This window comes from Piliocolobus tephrosceles, chromosome 9 (assembly GCF_002776525.5).
Source record: "Piliocolobus tephrosceles isolate RC106 chromosome 9, ASM277652v3, whole genome shotgun sequence".
NCBI lineage: Eukaryota > Metazoa > Chordata > Mammalia > Primates > Cercopithecidae > Piliocolobus > Piliocolobus tephrosceles.
The window spans coordinates 130319810-130335531 of record NC_045442.1 but is presented as its reverse complement, the minus strand read 5'-3'; the positions used below and the strand labels follow the sequence as shown (position 1 = coordinate 130335531).

General features: G+C 48.1%; 1 protein-coding gene across 11 annotated transcripts in view; it reads left to right on the top strand.

The window, feature by feature from the left end:
- Positions 1 to 15722, top strand: part of WDR37 (WD repeat domain 37) — a 75769-nt gene that overhangs the window by 34574 nt on the left and 25473 nt on the right. For 9 of the 11 annotated variants that reach the window (XM_023192477.2, XM_023192472.2, XM_023192474.2 and 6 more), the window contains 4 exons: positions 4507 to 4551; positions 6877 to 6953; positions 13533 to 13770; positions 15059 to 15200. In XM_023192477.2, the coding sequence (XP_023048245.1) occupies positions 4507 to 4551; positions 6877 to 6953; positions 13533 to 13770; positions 15059 to 15200 (502 nt within the window). The remainder of the gene's footprint in view (positions 1 to 4506; positions 4552 to 6876; positions 6954 to 13532; positions 13771 to 15058; positions 15201 to 15722) is intronic. The other 2 variants (XM_023192479.2, XM_023192478.1) reach the window with 1 other exon arrangement.

The following is a 15722-nucleotide window of genomic DNA, read 5'->3' as shown; positions in this document are numbered from 1 at the left end:
GCCCTGCTCTGGATTAGGCTTCGGCAAAAGGGAATGTTGTGGTTTAATCAATCCCAACCACTCCAACTTCCTGTGTGTCGGCGTGCTTATCATTTGTGTGTTCACTGGAATAGTGCTTTTACTTTCCTTCAAGAACTTTTCCTTTGCATTCAGAACTTGGCTGTCTGGTGCAAGATGCCCAGCTTTCAGCCTGTCTCAGCTTTTGACTTGCCTTCCTCACTAAGCTTGATCATTTATAGCTTTTGATTTAAAGGGAGCGATGTGCAACTCTTCCTTTCGTTGGAATACTTAGAGGCCATTGTAGGGTTATGAATTGGCGTAGTTTTAGTATTGTTTTGTCTCAGGGAGTAGAGAGGCCCGAGCAGAGGGAGAGATGAGAGAAAGGCTGGTTGGTGGAGCAGTCGTAACTCCCACAACATTTATTGAGTAAGTTTGTGGTCTTATGTGGGTGTGGTTTGTGCCCCCCCCCAAAATGACAGTGGTATCATCAGAGATCACAGGTCACTATTAACAGATACAATAATTATGCAAAAATCCAAGGTCAAGGTGCTGGCAAAAGTAAATTTAAAAAAAAATGAAAAAGTTTGAAATATTGCAAGAATTACCAACATGTGTTACAGAGACATGACGTGAACACGTGCTGTTGGGAAAATGGTGGCAATTAGGTCTTCGACGCAGGGTTGCCACAAACCCTCAATTTGTAAAAAATCCAATACCTTCAAAGCACAATCAAGTGAAGGGTAATAAAACAGGGTATGCCTGCATCCACACACAGGCGAGTACATACACACGTAGTCATTTCTGTTCTCTAGAGAGGATTTAATTTTTCCCTGGCCAGCAGATAGAGTGGATGGCAAGCCTTGATTGACTTAAGGGTTGGTGGCCAGTGGGTTTCAGGCTTTAGGGGCTCTGCTGTTCTTCTCGCTCTCCCTTGTTCTAAGGGAGTTGTCCTTCAAGGATGTGCCTTCACAGGCCCCGAGCTTTAGTTTCATCTGCCGGTACTCTCTGCGTTAGCTCTCAGAGGCTGCTTTCTGCTTGGTGTCTGCCCTCATGCCCAGTTTGGGTGCTGTCAGTGCCTGGGGAGGCGAGCAGCTGGCCTGCTCCTTCTGGGCTGCCTCTCCTGAGGGATCCGGCCTCAGCTCCTGTCGCAGCCCCTCAGCTCTGGACTGCACCCTCTCTCCGGCTGATCTCTGTGCCTTGAGGGAGTGCATCAGGTAGGGGCCTCCAGTGCTTCCCTCTGGGGCCTCTGGGCTTCCATGATGACTTAAAGCCTTTTGTTTATTTTTTGCTGTTTATCTGCAGCTTTTATAATTAATCTCAGTCGGGGTTTGAGTGGATCCGTAGAGGCTGCCTTGTCCCAGCGGGAAGAAGTCTCTTCCTGTTCTTGTACCTGGCTTGTTTTTTTGTTGGCTTTCCATTCTTCACGCAGGTTAATTTGACCTTCCTGTGTTCACCCACTCACCGTCACCATCTGCTCTTCTGGCCTCCAGTATTTGGTGTCTGTTTCTTCTCTCATCGTCTCTTTAGTTCTTTCTTTGTGGGTCTGTGCCTGTTTCTTTCAGGATGCCTCCTGCATTTAGAGAGGTGTCAGAGAGGGGAGAAGACGCCTGTGTTTCTGGCACGCTGTCATGTTGCGTGTGTCTCTCCTCTTCCTCCTGGGGACTTATGTTTGCGTTTTTCCACTAGGGGATTTTTTGTTTCTTTTTGAGATGGAGTCTCACTCTGTCACCCAGGCTGGAGTGCAGTGGTGTGATCTCCGTTCACTGCAACCTCTGCCTCCCATGTTGAAATGATTCTCCTGCTTCAGCCTCCTGAGTGGCTGGGATTACAGGTGCCCGCCACCATGCCTGGCTACATTTTGTATTTTTTTTAAATTTATTTTTAATTAATTTATTTTTTGAGACAGAGTCTCGCTGTGTCGCCAGGCTGGAGTACGGCAGTGGGATCTCAGCTCACCGCAACTTCCGCATCCCCGGTTCAAATGATTCTCCTGCTTCAGCCTCCCGAGTAGCTGGGACTACAGGCACCACGCCCAGCTAAGTTTTGTATTTTTAGTAGAGATGGGGTTTCACCATGTTGGCCAGGCTGGTCTTGAACTTCTGACCTCAGGCGATCCGCCCGCCTCAGTCTCCCAAAGTGCTGGGATTACAGGCGTGAGCCACTGTGCGCGGCCTGGGATGTTTTGCTCTGTAAGTTGACCTAACTAAAGGGAGTGGTGGGCTGGTGGGAGTTGAATCAGTACAACTCTACAAGGAGGTGGTTTGACCCTGAATCACACTCTGCCTCTTTCCTCTTGGGTCCTCTGAGCAAAATGCCCAGCAACAGACTCCCCGCTCTGTCCCCCAGGAGGGGAAAACCAGTGAGGGTCCCAGTTTTGCTGTGTCTGCGCCTCTCAGAGGCAGAGGTGATGCTGGTGGCAGAGGTTGTTGTCCCCTTTGTTCTTCTCTCTTTAGATTGCAGCTTAAATTTTATGACAGTTAAATGTGCACGTGATGGAAAGAGCCAGTGTCTTTGACACTGGATAAGGGTAGCTGTGACTGGCACCCCCGTTTCTGCTCCCCTCATGGCTGCTGTGGATTGGGTCAGGTGCTCACGGGTTCTGCTGCACACCTTTGAATCATGGCTCACAGTGCTGCCCCGGCCTTCTTGCTCCAGCCTGCCTGTTGACCGTCCACTGTGGAAGGTGACTGGGGGTGATTGAGCTCTCTCAAGGGCCCCATTACACCAGGCGTGGCTTCCATCCTCACCCCAACGTTATTCTGTGCCGATTTTGTAAGATCTGGGGTCACTTTTCCCATTATTATGCCTGTGTGAGCAGTGCTGTGAAGAAGCTGCCTCCACGTCTCCTGTCACCATGTGCCTGCCCTCCGCCTCCTTCTGTGGCGCGGTGTCTTCCACCCACTCCTCACGGTGGCCCACCTTCATTTGTGATTAGCTGAAGGTTGGGATAGGCATAATAAAGTGAAAATTGATCATCGATCTTACCAAAATTTCTCATCGAAATTGGAAGCGTTAATACTATTTACTAGTGGTTCTAGTGATAATTTGGTTTTAGCTCCATTGAGTGCTTAAGTTTATTGCTTGTAAGTGTACACAGTTTCCACCAGCTTTTGCCACAGTTGTCTGTATTTTAATATTAATAATGAGACTATCTTCTAGCATTTTTCATTTAGTTACTTAGAAAAATATAATTCTAATGGTATAGCTAGCAACATTTTGTTAAGGAGATCACCTTTTCAGATTTGGTAAAATTTCCTGTATGTTGTATATTAGGGACGTGCATTTTCTTTACAAGGGATGGAAATAAGGGTTGGTGTCCCCACAGTGACATGAGTCAGCTCTTTGCTCTGCTGACTGGTGCTGACTGACGTAGCTCACCCCATCCCAATCCCTGTCGTTTGCTTCGGGAAGATCCCAGGTGGGCAGTGTGGGCTCCAGACGAGGTCAGACCTATGGAGCTGGGCTCTGTGTTCAGTGCTGACATTTATGTGCGTGCTTGTGGTCTTGCTGACCACATGTCAAGCTATTCTGTCTACATTCAAGACAGGAGCAAGGGGGAAGGTGAAGTGCCAGGGTCTCACGCTCCTTCTTCAAGAAAATGGTAGCTTCCTCAGACCTCTGGCTGGGCGCAGTGGCTCACACCTGTAATCCCAGCACTTTTGGAGGCTGAGGCGGGCAGGAGTTTGAGACCAGCCTGGACAACATGGCAAGACTCTGTTTCTACTAAAAACACAAAAGACCCCGTCTCTACTAAAAATACAAAGAAACCCCAAACTAGCCAGGTATGGTGATACATTCTTGTGGTCCCAGCTACTTGGGAGGCTAAGGTGGGAGGATCACCTGAGTCTCGAAGGTCAAAGCTGTAGTGAGCTGAGATCGCGCCACTGCACTCCAGCCTAGGCCACCAGAGTGAAATTCTGTCTCTGTCTCACACACACACACACACACACACACACAAAGACCTCTGCCAAATACCCCTTTTGTAAGGAGAGTGGGAGGACATCATAACCTGCATAACCCAGTCCGGATTCATTCTCTGAGGCTGGCAGAGGTTATACTTTCTGGGGCCTGGGTTCTCTACTAGTCACAGAACAGACTGGGGTCCTTAGGCTGGGAAGGAAGGTGGGTGGGGTGGGGCTTGTGGTAACAAATGGTGTCTGCCACACTATACTTTGTCTTCACCTGTTGTCATAATTATGTTTTCTTTTTTTAATCCTGATTTATTTTTAGCTGAAAATGACATCCTTGTCTATAAAAAGAACTAGATGATGAATATCCTTTTCCTGGGTCCTAAACTGGGGTGATTTCATGGTTCATACCTTAGTTGTTTTTATTGTGCCTCTGTTCTAATTCACACATTTATGTATAGTTTAACTGAGTGGAGGATCTGATATTGAACTCATCGTTCTTTTAATGTTGACTTTGAAATACACGCTATAGCTAATAAATGTTGATAACATGTTTTTGTCACTTTAAACCTGTTTTTATCATATTTTTATTTTGCAGTAAATTCTATCAAATTTCATCCCTCAGAGCAGTTGGCTCTCACTGGTATGTTGATTTTTTTCTTTATTGAACAAAATGATAGATGGTCTTAAAACAACTATAAATATTCCTTATTCTAGCAGAATAATCCATGGCTTTTATGAAAGTTAATCTTTAGTAGACATTTTATGGATTAAATGAGAAATGGATAAAGGAAAATACATTGAGCAGTACTTTCTAGAGATAGTAGTGGATAAGCAGTTGGTTTTATTGTGAGATGAAGATGGCTTCATGGTCTTCTTGAAGCCTTTCTCTATAGCATCAGCATGTTTGTTGTTCCCCGTGTGGTTCCTGTAGATGGAGCTCTTCGAGGCCCTGTGATTACCGTTGTGTTCCCTTAGATTGTATGCATCTGATACGAAGAAGTGAGAAAGGTAGCACAGAGACACGGCAAGTTGCCAGAGTCAGCATTTTTATTTCTTTCTGGGTAATTTACCTAACCTGTGGTAGCTTGGATTTGCCATATTTTCAGAGTAGTTTTAAAAACGTGCCTTCCTTGGTTGCTTTTGGAGGGTAGCCTTACAGTACTGAGGACTTTTCCTGTGAGATTGTCAGACCCCCACAGATCCCCGTGATAACCCAGGGACATTGGTGATGATCTCGAAGGATGTGTGTAGGCTTTCTGTAGACCAGAGGTCCTTGGCACTTTTTCTGTAAAGGAATAAGCAGTGAATATTTTCATCTTTGTGGGACATTCAGGCTCTGTCGCCAGTACTGAGTTCTGCTTTTGCAGCATAAAAGCAGCAGACAGTGCACTGATGAGTGGACATGGTTTTGTCCAGCAACTTTATTCACAAAAGTGGGCAGCTGCCTGGGTTTCGCCTATGGGCCAGATTGTGCTGACCCAGGGATAGAACACCAAGGTTGAGATGACTGGCAGCTTCACACAGGTGGAGTTGTTTAAGAAGGAGCCCCAGTGACGAGTACTTCCAGTGTGTGGGATGCAGCGAGTCACGCGGTTTGGTCGGAGTTTTTATGTGAGAGAGAAATGTGGTGGGAGGGTTAGACTGAGAGTCATTTTGAGCAGACCCAGACCACATAGCTGACTTTCACCTTCATATGTGTGTGAAGACTAAAGCAGACAAGGAGTTTACACCTTACGAAGTTGGCAGTTTGTGGGATGATTGGAAGGGGGGCAAGGAGACTGGTGGCAGTTAGATGTGTTCAGATTCAAACCAAAGGGCTCGAAAAGAGGGTGGAACCAGACACATCCAGGAACTGACACAGACTTGGAAACATGAGGTCATGAGCATAGAGAGGGGATAGTTAGACTAGGAAATGTGAGGTAATGGGGATAGAGAGGAGAGTTACACCAGGAAATGTGAGGTAGCAGGTATGGAGAGGAGAGTTAGATGGGAAACGTGAGGTAATGGGGATAGAGAGGAGAGTTAGACTGAGAAACGTGAGGTAATGGGCATGGAGAGGGGAGAGTTAGATGGGAAACGTGAGGTAACGAGCATGGAGAGAGGAAGGTTAGACTGGGAAACATGAGGTAATGGGATAGAGAGGAGGGTTAGACTGGGAAACAGGTAATGGGATAGAGAGGAGGGTTAGACTGGGAAACGTGAGGTAACGGGCATGGAGAGGGGAGAGTTAGACTGGGATTGGGCATGATGTTGATTTGAGGAGGAGTTGCAAGTCCGGGCAGTACATTTATTTGCATGAAACGTGCTGTGTCAGCTCAGAGCAGCTCCTTTAGGGAAGTTGGGTGGCAGTGAAGAGAAGATGGAAGCCAGCCTGCCCCTGTGTGTGGGTGAGATGTGGCCGTGCTGGTGTCCGAGGCCTGTTCTGTGCCCCACGGTGCTGTCCTGTTGTCTTTCCAATCCTCAATAAAAGCGTTTCTTCGCAAACTGGCTGCTGAAAACAGCGGGACGGGAGCTGCACACGTAAGGAGTGCTGATAGGTGCCTGGCCCATTGAAAGGCCACATCCGTGTTGAATGGATGGAGATGAGTGTCGCTTTCCCGAACATCTCAGAGTTGATCGCAGCTCTGAGTTCTGATATAATAGGATTTCTTAGAGGTTAGATAGATGGAGAGGAAAATCTACTATTTGTACATTTTCTCTGAACTTCCAGGACTTCCTATGCTAGAATGAAAGGTGAAATAGTTTTTTAAGTGATCGTTATTTCCTGAATTTTGGACATGTACTCTATTCTCAATAGCATTATGCAGTCTCAGAAAAGAGTTATTTAAGTAAAAAGTACATTCATCTCACTAAGTGGTCACTAAGCCAGAAAGTCTGACTGCTGCTGCTCAGCCAGAGTGGCGGTGAAGAGCGCATTTTACCATGGTCTGTGCCTTGGGTAATTTTCCCCGATTTCTCTCTTCAGCTTCTGGAGATCAGACTGCTCATATCTGGAGATACGCGGTGCAGCTGCCGACACCCCAGCCTGTCGCTGACACTAGTGTAAGCACCTTTCCTTACCTGCAAGTGTGTAGGATGCTGATGTCTGCGAATCTGAGAATCCATTTATAGTATCTGTCATGGACCGAATGTTTGTGTCCCCCCAAGTTCAGCATTGAAGCCCTCACCCCCTGTATGGTCGAATTTGGAGAGGGGGCCTCTAAGGAAGTAATTAAGGTTCAGTGAGATTGTGTGAGGTCCTTATAAGAGGAGACGGTGGAGAGCTCGCCTGTGTTCTCAATCTCTCTGCCACTCTCTGTGTCATGTAAGGGCAGAGCCAGAGGGTGGCCGTCTGTAAGGACGAGCCCGCACCAGAACCTGAATTGGCTTGATCTTGGACTTCCAGCCTCCAGAACTGTGAGAAAATGTTCTGTTTTTTATAAATCACCCAGTCTGTGGTATTTTGTTATGGCAGCCAGAGCAAACTAAGACCGATTTTAGTACCACAAAGTGGGGGGCTGCTAAAGAAATGCCTGATAATGTGGACATGGCTTTGGAGCTGGGAATGGGTAGATGCTGCAGGCGTGTTCAGGTACCTGCTGGAGAAGGCCTCCATGACTGTGAAGGGCTTGTTGGTAGAAATACGGACATTGAAGATGACTCGGGTGAAGGCTCAGAGAGGAATTCACTGTACTGCCCCAGCATACTCGGAGGGTGGCCCATCCAGCCCAAGAGGGGCTCTCTGGAGCCTGAAGAGCTCATGGAGTTTGCCTTGTGGGATTTTGGACTTGCTTGGACCCCGCCACCCTTTCCCTGTTGCCTCTTTCTCTCTTTTGGAAAGGGAACGTCGGTCCCGTGCCTGCCCTACTGTTGTATTTTGGGAACGCTTAACTTGTTTGGGTTCCGTGGTTTACGGCTGGAGGGGAGCTCAACTTCAGGGTGGGCGAATCGCACCCTGAGTCCCACCCATTCCTGATTCAGGTGATGTTTTGTTGAGACTTGGGACTTCACACCTTAGCGCTGATGCTGGAATAAGACTTCTGGGGCTGTTGGGATGGGACGACTGTTTTTGCCATGCAAGAAGGACATGAATTTGGAGGAGGCCAGGGACAGGATGTTCTCAACTGAATGTCTCTGTCCCCCAGAAATCTGTGTTGAAGCCCTAACCCCCAGTGTGGCTGTATTTGGAGATGGGGCCTCTAAGGAAGAGGTTAAAGCAAAATGAGGTAGTGGAGGGGCTGCCCTGATCCCATGGGATGAGTGTGTCAGAAGAGACATCAGACACTCACCCTTATGGTTGCCCATGTGCGCGCATGCTCTCTGTCTCCCCTCTCCCCATTTCTCCATTTGTTTGTTTTTGTTTTTTTTTGAGATGGAGTCTCGCTCTGTTGCCCAGGCTGGAGTGCAGTGGCGTGATCTTGGCTCACTGCAACTTCTGCTTCCCGGGTTCAAGGGATTCTCCTCCCTCAGCCTCCCGAGCAGCCGGGCCTACAGGTGTGTGCCACCACACCCAGCTGATTTTTGTATTTTTAGTAGAGACGGAGTTTCACCATGTTGGTCAGATGGTCTCGATCTCTTGACCTCATGATCCGCCCTCCTTGGCCTCCCAAAGTGCTGGGATTACAGGTGTGAGCCACCGTGCCCAGCCTCTCTATGCTAATATTAATAGAAGAGCCCCTGTGGGCATGCTGCAGGATGGCAGTGCCACACACCGGAAGAGGGGCCTCACCAGAAGCTGCACTGGTTGATGCCTTCGTCATGGACTTAGAGTCTCCAGAACTGGAAAATAACTAATTTCTGTTGTTGAAGCCTCTTGGCCTGTAGTCTTATGTTTTGGTGGCCTGCGCTGACTGAGAAAGCACCTAGAAAGATGCTCCTTTACCTCTGTATGCATGCATCTGCTCCAGTCTTCCTTTCTCCAGATAGTAAACGTTTTATCATCCACTCTCTCACAGTTTATGTTTGGATCCTGTTTCTTACTGTTTTGTCTGTTTAATATTAGACATCTGGTGTATCTTTCATGGACTTTTATCATCACATCAGCTAATGGCTTGTATGACATCAATTTTCTGTGGTTCAAATTTAAACATAGATAACAAAAGATGTTGTGTATTGAGAAGAATGAATTCATGTATTTATACCATAAATTCATACAATTCTTCACTTACTGTTTGCCTTGCGCTGTCTGTGGTAGCCCAGCACCCTATGTTTATGATCACAAAGAGGCCTGAATGTTTCTCTGAGTGCAGTTATCTCCCTAGTTTCAATGACAGGCTAAACGTTAGTGGCGTGGTCTTCCCGCATGCTCAGCCCTCACTGTGCACCTGAACAGGTGGGAACAGCGCCCGGCAGACAGCGTAGATGATGTACACGTCTAGAAGTTTCATTTTGTATTGGGGTGTGATTGTTGCAAGGATGAGAGTAATCTAGTTTTGATATTTTCATCTTGAAATATTCCTTGACTTTTCTGCTTTGTGAACATTCTAAACTGTTCTATGTGGAGATAGTTAAGCAGTTAATAAATTACAGTGATAAATGAGTTTTCTTTAGTCCTAATAAAGGTTCTAATAGTTCATTTTTAACTGAATGTATTATGTATTAACACAGTTTTGTTCTCTTTGTGGAATTGACAGACTATTCATTATGTAGCGCATAACACTGTCCACTAACACGCACATTTAGTGATGAAACAAGTGAAATGTGCGCTGATGGCGGGCGTGGTGGAGAGGTGAGGAGGGTGAGCATTGATGCTCAGAAAATTCAAAATGTGTGCTGATGGTGGGCATGGTGGAGAGGTGAGGAGGGTGAGCATTGATGCTCAGGAAATTCAAAGGAGTTAATGTATGGATTGTTTTCCAAATAAAATAAGAAAGACATCAATTTTGTCAGAGGGAAGATTCATGTACAGTACTTACATTAAAAACACCTAATAGTTCACTTAGAATGTTCACTTAATTTTATTTTCTTCTTTACTACTTTGCTTGTGTTGAGTGAGTGCACTTCTCATGTTGATAGTTGCCACCTCAAGATTTGGGGCTGGTGTTGGGGGCTCTGAGTTAAAGATGAATCTCTGTGATGTGCCGTGACTTGAGCTGTCCTGGGAGCACTGCACACAGAGTTGTGTTGGGCCCTCCCTAATAAAGAGGAGGCAGTGCAGCCTGTGGATGGCCAGGTATCTGCAGAAACGGCGTGGGAGGTTCCTTCCAGCACTGCTGGATGAAATGAGGCTCCTTAGGTGGAAAGCAGTTTTGTTTTCTGAAGCTTTTGCCAGCCCGTCTTGACTCTGATTTGCTTAGCAGTTTCCATTTTAAATTTTAACACAAACTCTAATCTGTTAAAATCTGTATTCATCTTGAATCATTATAGCTTTTGGACAGATGTCTTATGTTTTAAAATTTGCATCTGCGAGTTTTGCTTGACATCCACAGTGTTGATAAGCGTTTGGGTGGCATAGTGGAAACAGATTTAGACCAACAGAATGACTGTCGCATGCGAGTTAAGTTACACTGAGTTATTCGTTTAACTTCGTCGGCCTTCTTTTTATCCTTTGAGGGGTTTACCCTGTGGCTGCTCCTGGCTCTTTGCTGTGCTCCCTCTGGAGCCTTTTTCCCAGCTGCGTGCAGTGCTGTCCACCGGTCACCCCCGGCCTTCAAGGTGACGTCCCGACTGCTTCCCTGCTGCAGCCTGTCTGGGGGCCTCTGCCAGCCTTGTGAGCCTGGGGCCCCCTGTCCCGACTGAGCTGCGCGTGCCACCCTGAACTTGCTGTTTCTGGGTGTTCCTTTCCTTGTGCCACCCGTTTCAGGAAACGTCCCTGTCTGTCACCCAGTGCTTTAGACCAAACACCTTTCCACGGTCTAAACACCTGTATTGTTCTCTTACTGCCTGTGGAAATCACCCTGTCAGCCACTTCTGCAGCAGAGGGCGCTTCAGTTCTTTCTTCCCACCCTACTCCAGGCCACCCTATCTTATGGGCACTTCTCTCATCTCCTGTCCGTCTCCTCCGTTGTTTTCTGGGGCTGCCATAACAACGTGCCAGGGGCAGGGTGGCTTCTAAACAACAGATCCGTGTTCCCACAGTGCCAGAGGCTGGAAACCCGAGATGAGGGTGTGAGCAGGGCTGGTTCCTCCTGAGGCCTCTTTCCATGGCTCATAGATGGGTCTTCTCCTGGGTCCTTTATCCCTCTGGGAATGTCTGTGTTCTCATCTCTTCTTACAAGGACGTCAGTCCTATTGGAATAGGGTCCACTCTCCGGGTCTCATTTTATCTTAATCACCTCTTTAAAGCCCCTTTCTCCAAACAGCCACATTCTGAGGTCCTGGGGTGAGGACTTCAGCACAGAAATTTAGGTCCACAGTTCTGCCCCAGCAGCCCCTTCCACCGTTCCCTCCGCAGTTTGTTCACACAGCACACACCTGGCATCACATCCCGCCCACAACTGTGTGGTGATTTTGCATCACACGGAATAGAACCTGGCATCCTTTCCACAGTCTCCCGGGATTACACGAGCTGTTCCCCGTGCCGCCTCGGACTTTGCCTCCTGTAGCTGTTCCGCACATGGCCGAATGCTGTTCCTCAGCATGGGCGAGCCTTACTTAACCCTTCTTTTCCTCACATCTGACTCACGTGCGACCTCATCAGAGAGTCCCTCATCAGTAATTATATGTAAAATAGCACCCCCATCCAGCTGCCCCTTGTCCTATTTTATTTTACTTCATAGAACTTACTGCCGCCTTACTCTGTGTGGCCATGTTGACGTGTGTTCCCGTGCTGCTCTGCATCCTTGTGATACGTGTTCCTGTGCTGCTGTGCGTCCCTGTGACGTGCGTTCCCATGCTGCCCTGCGTCCCTGTGACGTGCATTCCCGTGCTGCCGTGCGTCCCTGTGACGTGCGTTCCCGTGCTGCCGTGCGTCCCTGTGACGTGGGAACCCGTGTTGATGTGCGTCCCTGTGACGTGTTCTCGTGCTGCTGTGCGTCCCCGTGACGTGCGTTCCCGTGCTGCCGTGCGTCCCCATGACATGCGTTCCGGTGCTACGGTGCGTCTCCGTGAAGCGTTCCCGTGCTGCCGTGCGTCCCTGTGACATACGTTCCCGTGCTGCCATGCGTCCCTGTGACGTGCGATCCCGTGCTGCTGTGCGTCCCTGTGACGTGCGTTCCCGTCCTGCGCGTCCCTGTGACGTGTAATCCTGTGCTGCTATGCGTCCCTGTGACGTGTTCCCGTGCTGCTGTGCCTCCCAGTGATGTGTAATCCCCTGCTGCTGTGCATCCATGTGACGTGTTCCCGTGCTGCTGTGCGTCCCTGTGATGTGTAATCCCGTGCTGCTATGCCTCCATGTGATGGGCTTCCCTTGCTGCTGTGCGTCCCTGTGACGTGCGTTCCCTAGTGATGTGTTAGGCCATTCTTAACATTACTATAAAAAAATACCTGAGACCGGGTAATTTATAAAGAAAAGAGGTTTAATTGGCTGGTTCTGCAGGCTCTACAGGCATCTGCGTGGCACCAGCATCTGCTTGGCTCCTAGGGGGGCTTCAGGGAGCTTTGAGCTTTCACTCATAGCAGAAGGCGAAGCCGGAGATGGCATCGTGTGATGGAAGCAGGAGCAAGGCAGGGGCGGGGGGTGCCCCACATCCAAACAGCCAGATCTGGTGAGAGCTCACCCCCTGTTGTGGGGTCAGCACCAGGCTATGAGGAATCCTCCCCCGTGAGCCAGACACCCCCACCAGGCCCCACCTCCAATACAGGGGATTCCAGTTCAGCATGAGATTTGGGCTGGGACAAATTTCCAAACTGTATCAGTTCTAGTACTAGTACTTGTGTACATACGACATACCTCCCCATACTAACGTGTGTGTCTGTATGTGTGTGTGTGTGTGTGTGTGTGTGTGTGTGTGGTCTCTCTCTTTTGCTAGTTCTCTGAGGGCAGGAGCTTTACCAGGGGTCTTCAACCCAGAGTTCCTACCTGCTAGATTGAGCGTAGTTTTGCATGTGTGCATGTCAGAAGCCCGCTGTCCTCTCTGCACTGTGTAAGCAGCACCTGGGCTGGGGGTGGTGACTGGCAACTCTGTCAGCCCCTGATAAATATTTGTTGGATGAATACACAGATTTTCTTACAGAGCTGGCTGTAATGTTTTTGTTTTAGCCTTGGCCTTTGACAGGGGGCTTGATGTTACAAAGGAAAATAGACTTTTATGACTATAGCAATAGAATTCTAAGTATATTTTAAATAGGCATTTGATAATGAAAATGCTTCTTTTTTGCGATGTGATAAATTAGACTTTCACTTGTATTTGGTTAGTTTTTTATTGCATTTCTACTAATAACTGATGAAAACTTAAATGTTGAAAATCTTTATTTGCCATTCTGTTGATGCGTGGAAATAAATGGTAGTTCAGTTGACAACATTGTGGATTCCACTTTTTTTCTGTATGAGATGGCTGTAGAGTTGATGGGTGTTCACGGGCAGCAGTTATGGATCTGAGGAGGACATACTCATCACAGTGGCCAGCACCGGGCTCCTGGTGGTGGCCATCGTGATGGATATGTCCTCAAGAGATTAATGAGAACCATCTATTTTGTAGCTGTGTCAGAAGAAACTCAAGATTTCCAGGAAATGTCTTTCTTTTCTGGCCTTCCCTTTGGCAGCAGATATCTGGGGAAGATGAAGTAGAGTGCTCTGACAAGGATGAGCCCGACATCGATGGGGACGTGTCCAGCGACTGCCCCACCATCCGCGTCCCGCTGACATCCCTCAAGAGCCACCAGGGCGTGGTCATCGCCGCTGACTGGCTGGTTGGGGGAAAGCAGGCTGTGACTGCCTCCTGGGACCGGACGGCAAACCTGTACGATGTGGAGACGTCTGAGCTCGTTCACTCTCTGACAGGTGCCTGGGTTCTCTGAGTCCGCTGCCTCCTGGCTGTGCATGTTAGTTTATGTCCATGGGTTGTGTCTGACCTTGCCAATTGCTTCTTGACCAGAATGAGTCTCAGTCCTCTTGGCTCTTCTGTGGTAATTTTTGGAGATTCTTTCTATTAATAATAGAACTGTTGGTAGCTAAATTTATTTTATCTTCAGGGGTTTTAAATTATAGCATGTAGTATCTAGATATTGGAAATATGGTAGTTGTATTAGTTTTCCATTGTTCTGTAACAAATTTCCACAATCTTAGTGTCTTAAAATGACAGGAATTGACGGCCTTATGGTTTCCCAGGTCAGGAATTTTGGGCCTGTGGTAGCTGCTCTTCTCCCTGGGGCCTCAAAAACCTGAGTGAGGGTGCTGCCTGGGCAGGACCTCCCCAAGGCTGCGATCCTCTTCCAAGCCTGCTGGTCATTGGAGGAGGCCGTCCCTGCGGCTGGAGTCTGAGGCCCTGTCTTCTTGCTGGCGGCCAGCCAGGGCTCCTCTGGGCGTGCAGAGGCTGTGCCTGGCCCCAGGGTCCCTGCACAGGGCGTGCCTTTCCCACACAGCAGCCACTTTCCTCTGCAGCTGGAGCTCCCCTGCTGCTCTGAACTCTCCAACTTCTGTGATCCTTTTTAAGGGCTAGGCCAGACCACCCAGGACAGTCTTCCCTTTGATGAACTCAAAGTCAACTCATTTAGGGACCTTAATTACATCTGCAAAATTCTTTTTGCCTATAATGTATCATAATTACCAGAAAGATAATCTCATCCTATTTACAGGCTCTGCCCTAACTGAAGGGAAGCGCGGTAGGCATGTACGGGGTGGGGGTGGCTTGGGGCCATCTTGGGGTTCTGCCTACTGAAGTTGCTTCTGCGAATCTGTCTGTAAGTGCATTTCCTGCATGAGCGTTAAAGATTGTATTTGAGTCAGGACCCACAGCGTAGTATCATTAGAAGATATTCTAAGCAAAGAATTAAGATTTAAGTGGTTCTCACATTCAGCCTGTTAATTTGCCTGACCTTTTAACTGTTAGGGTCAGAAAATGGGTTATACACCTGCTTGGTTTTCTGTTCCTTTGACGTGGATGGCTGAAAGGACTTCAGCTTCTGAGGGAAAACCTGCCCCACCGTGACCCACATGCTGCTGAGTGATTCCATTAGGTCAGGTTCACATTCTAAGACAGATGGCTTGTTGGGTTCTTGTGCTGTTGAAAAGCTTTTTTCTCAGTGTGCTCCTCAGATGATGACCTTGTATTTTGCCATCTTGGTTACAGGGCATGACCAGGAGTTGACGCACTGCTGCACACACCCTACCCAGCGGCTCGTGGTGACCTCTTCCCGTGACACGACTTTCCGCCTCTGGGATTTCAGGGACCCCTCCATCCACTCGGTGAATGTTTTCCAGGGACACACGGAGTGAGTTGCGGTAGTTTAGACATCTGTCTTTAGTCATGAAAAAAGTTCTGTGAGTTGACGTGAAAACTTAATTCTAGCCTTAATTTTCAGTATTTCCAACTCTACTGTCTTTCAAAAAAACGACTACCTTTCTAATTCTGCTATTCTTTTTCTAAGCATTTAGCTCCATTTTGGCTATTTCAAAGGATCTAGGAGATTAACAGAAGGCACCCTCAGATGTTCTCTTGAGAAGTTTAAAGAAGACAGAATGGGGGAGTTGGGTGGAGAGGGTTAGAAAAGAGCAGGGCTGCCAGAGCCTGTAGCTGAGCACAGGGGCTGGCCACGCCACCATGGGCGCTGCGGGAGCTGTTACCGCTACCCACGGGGCATCTCCTGGGTCTTTTCCATCTAGTTTTTGTTATTACACGTGTCTGTGTGGTATATTCTGGGAGAAGGTACACACATAGATGCGCATGCAGACATAGACCCTCAATCCAGTGTGTCCCTTTCTGCTTGGGTTTCTCTCCGGCAACTCAAGCGTAA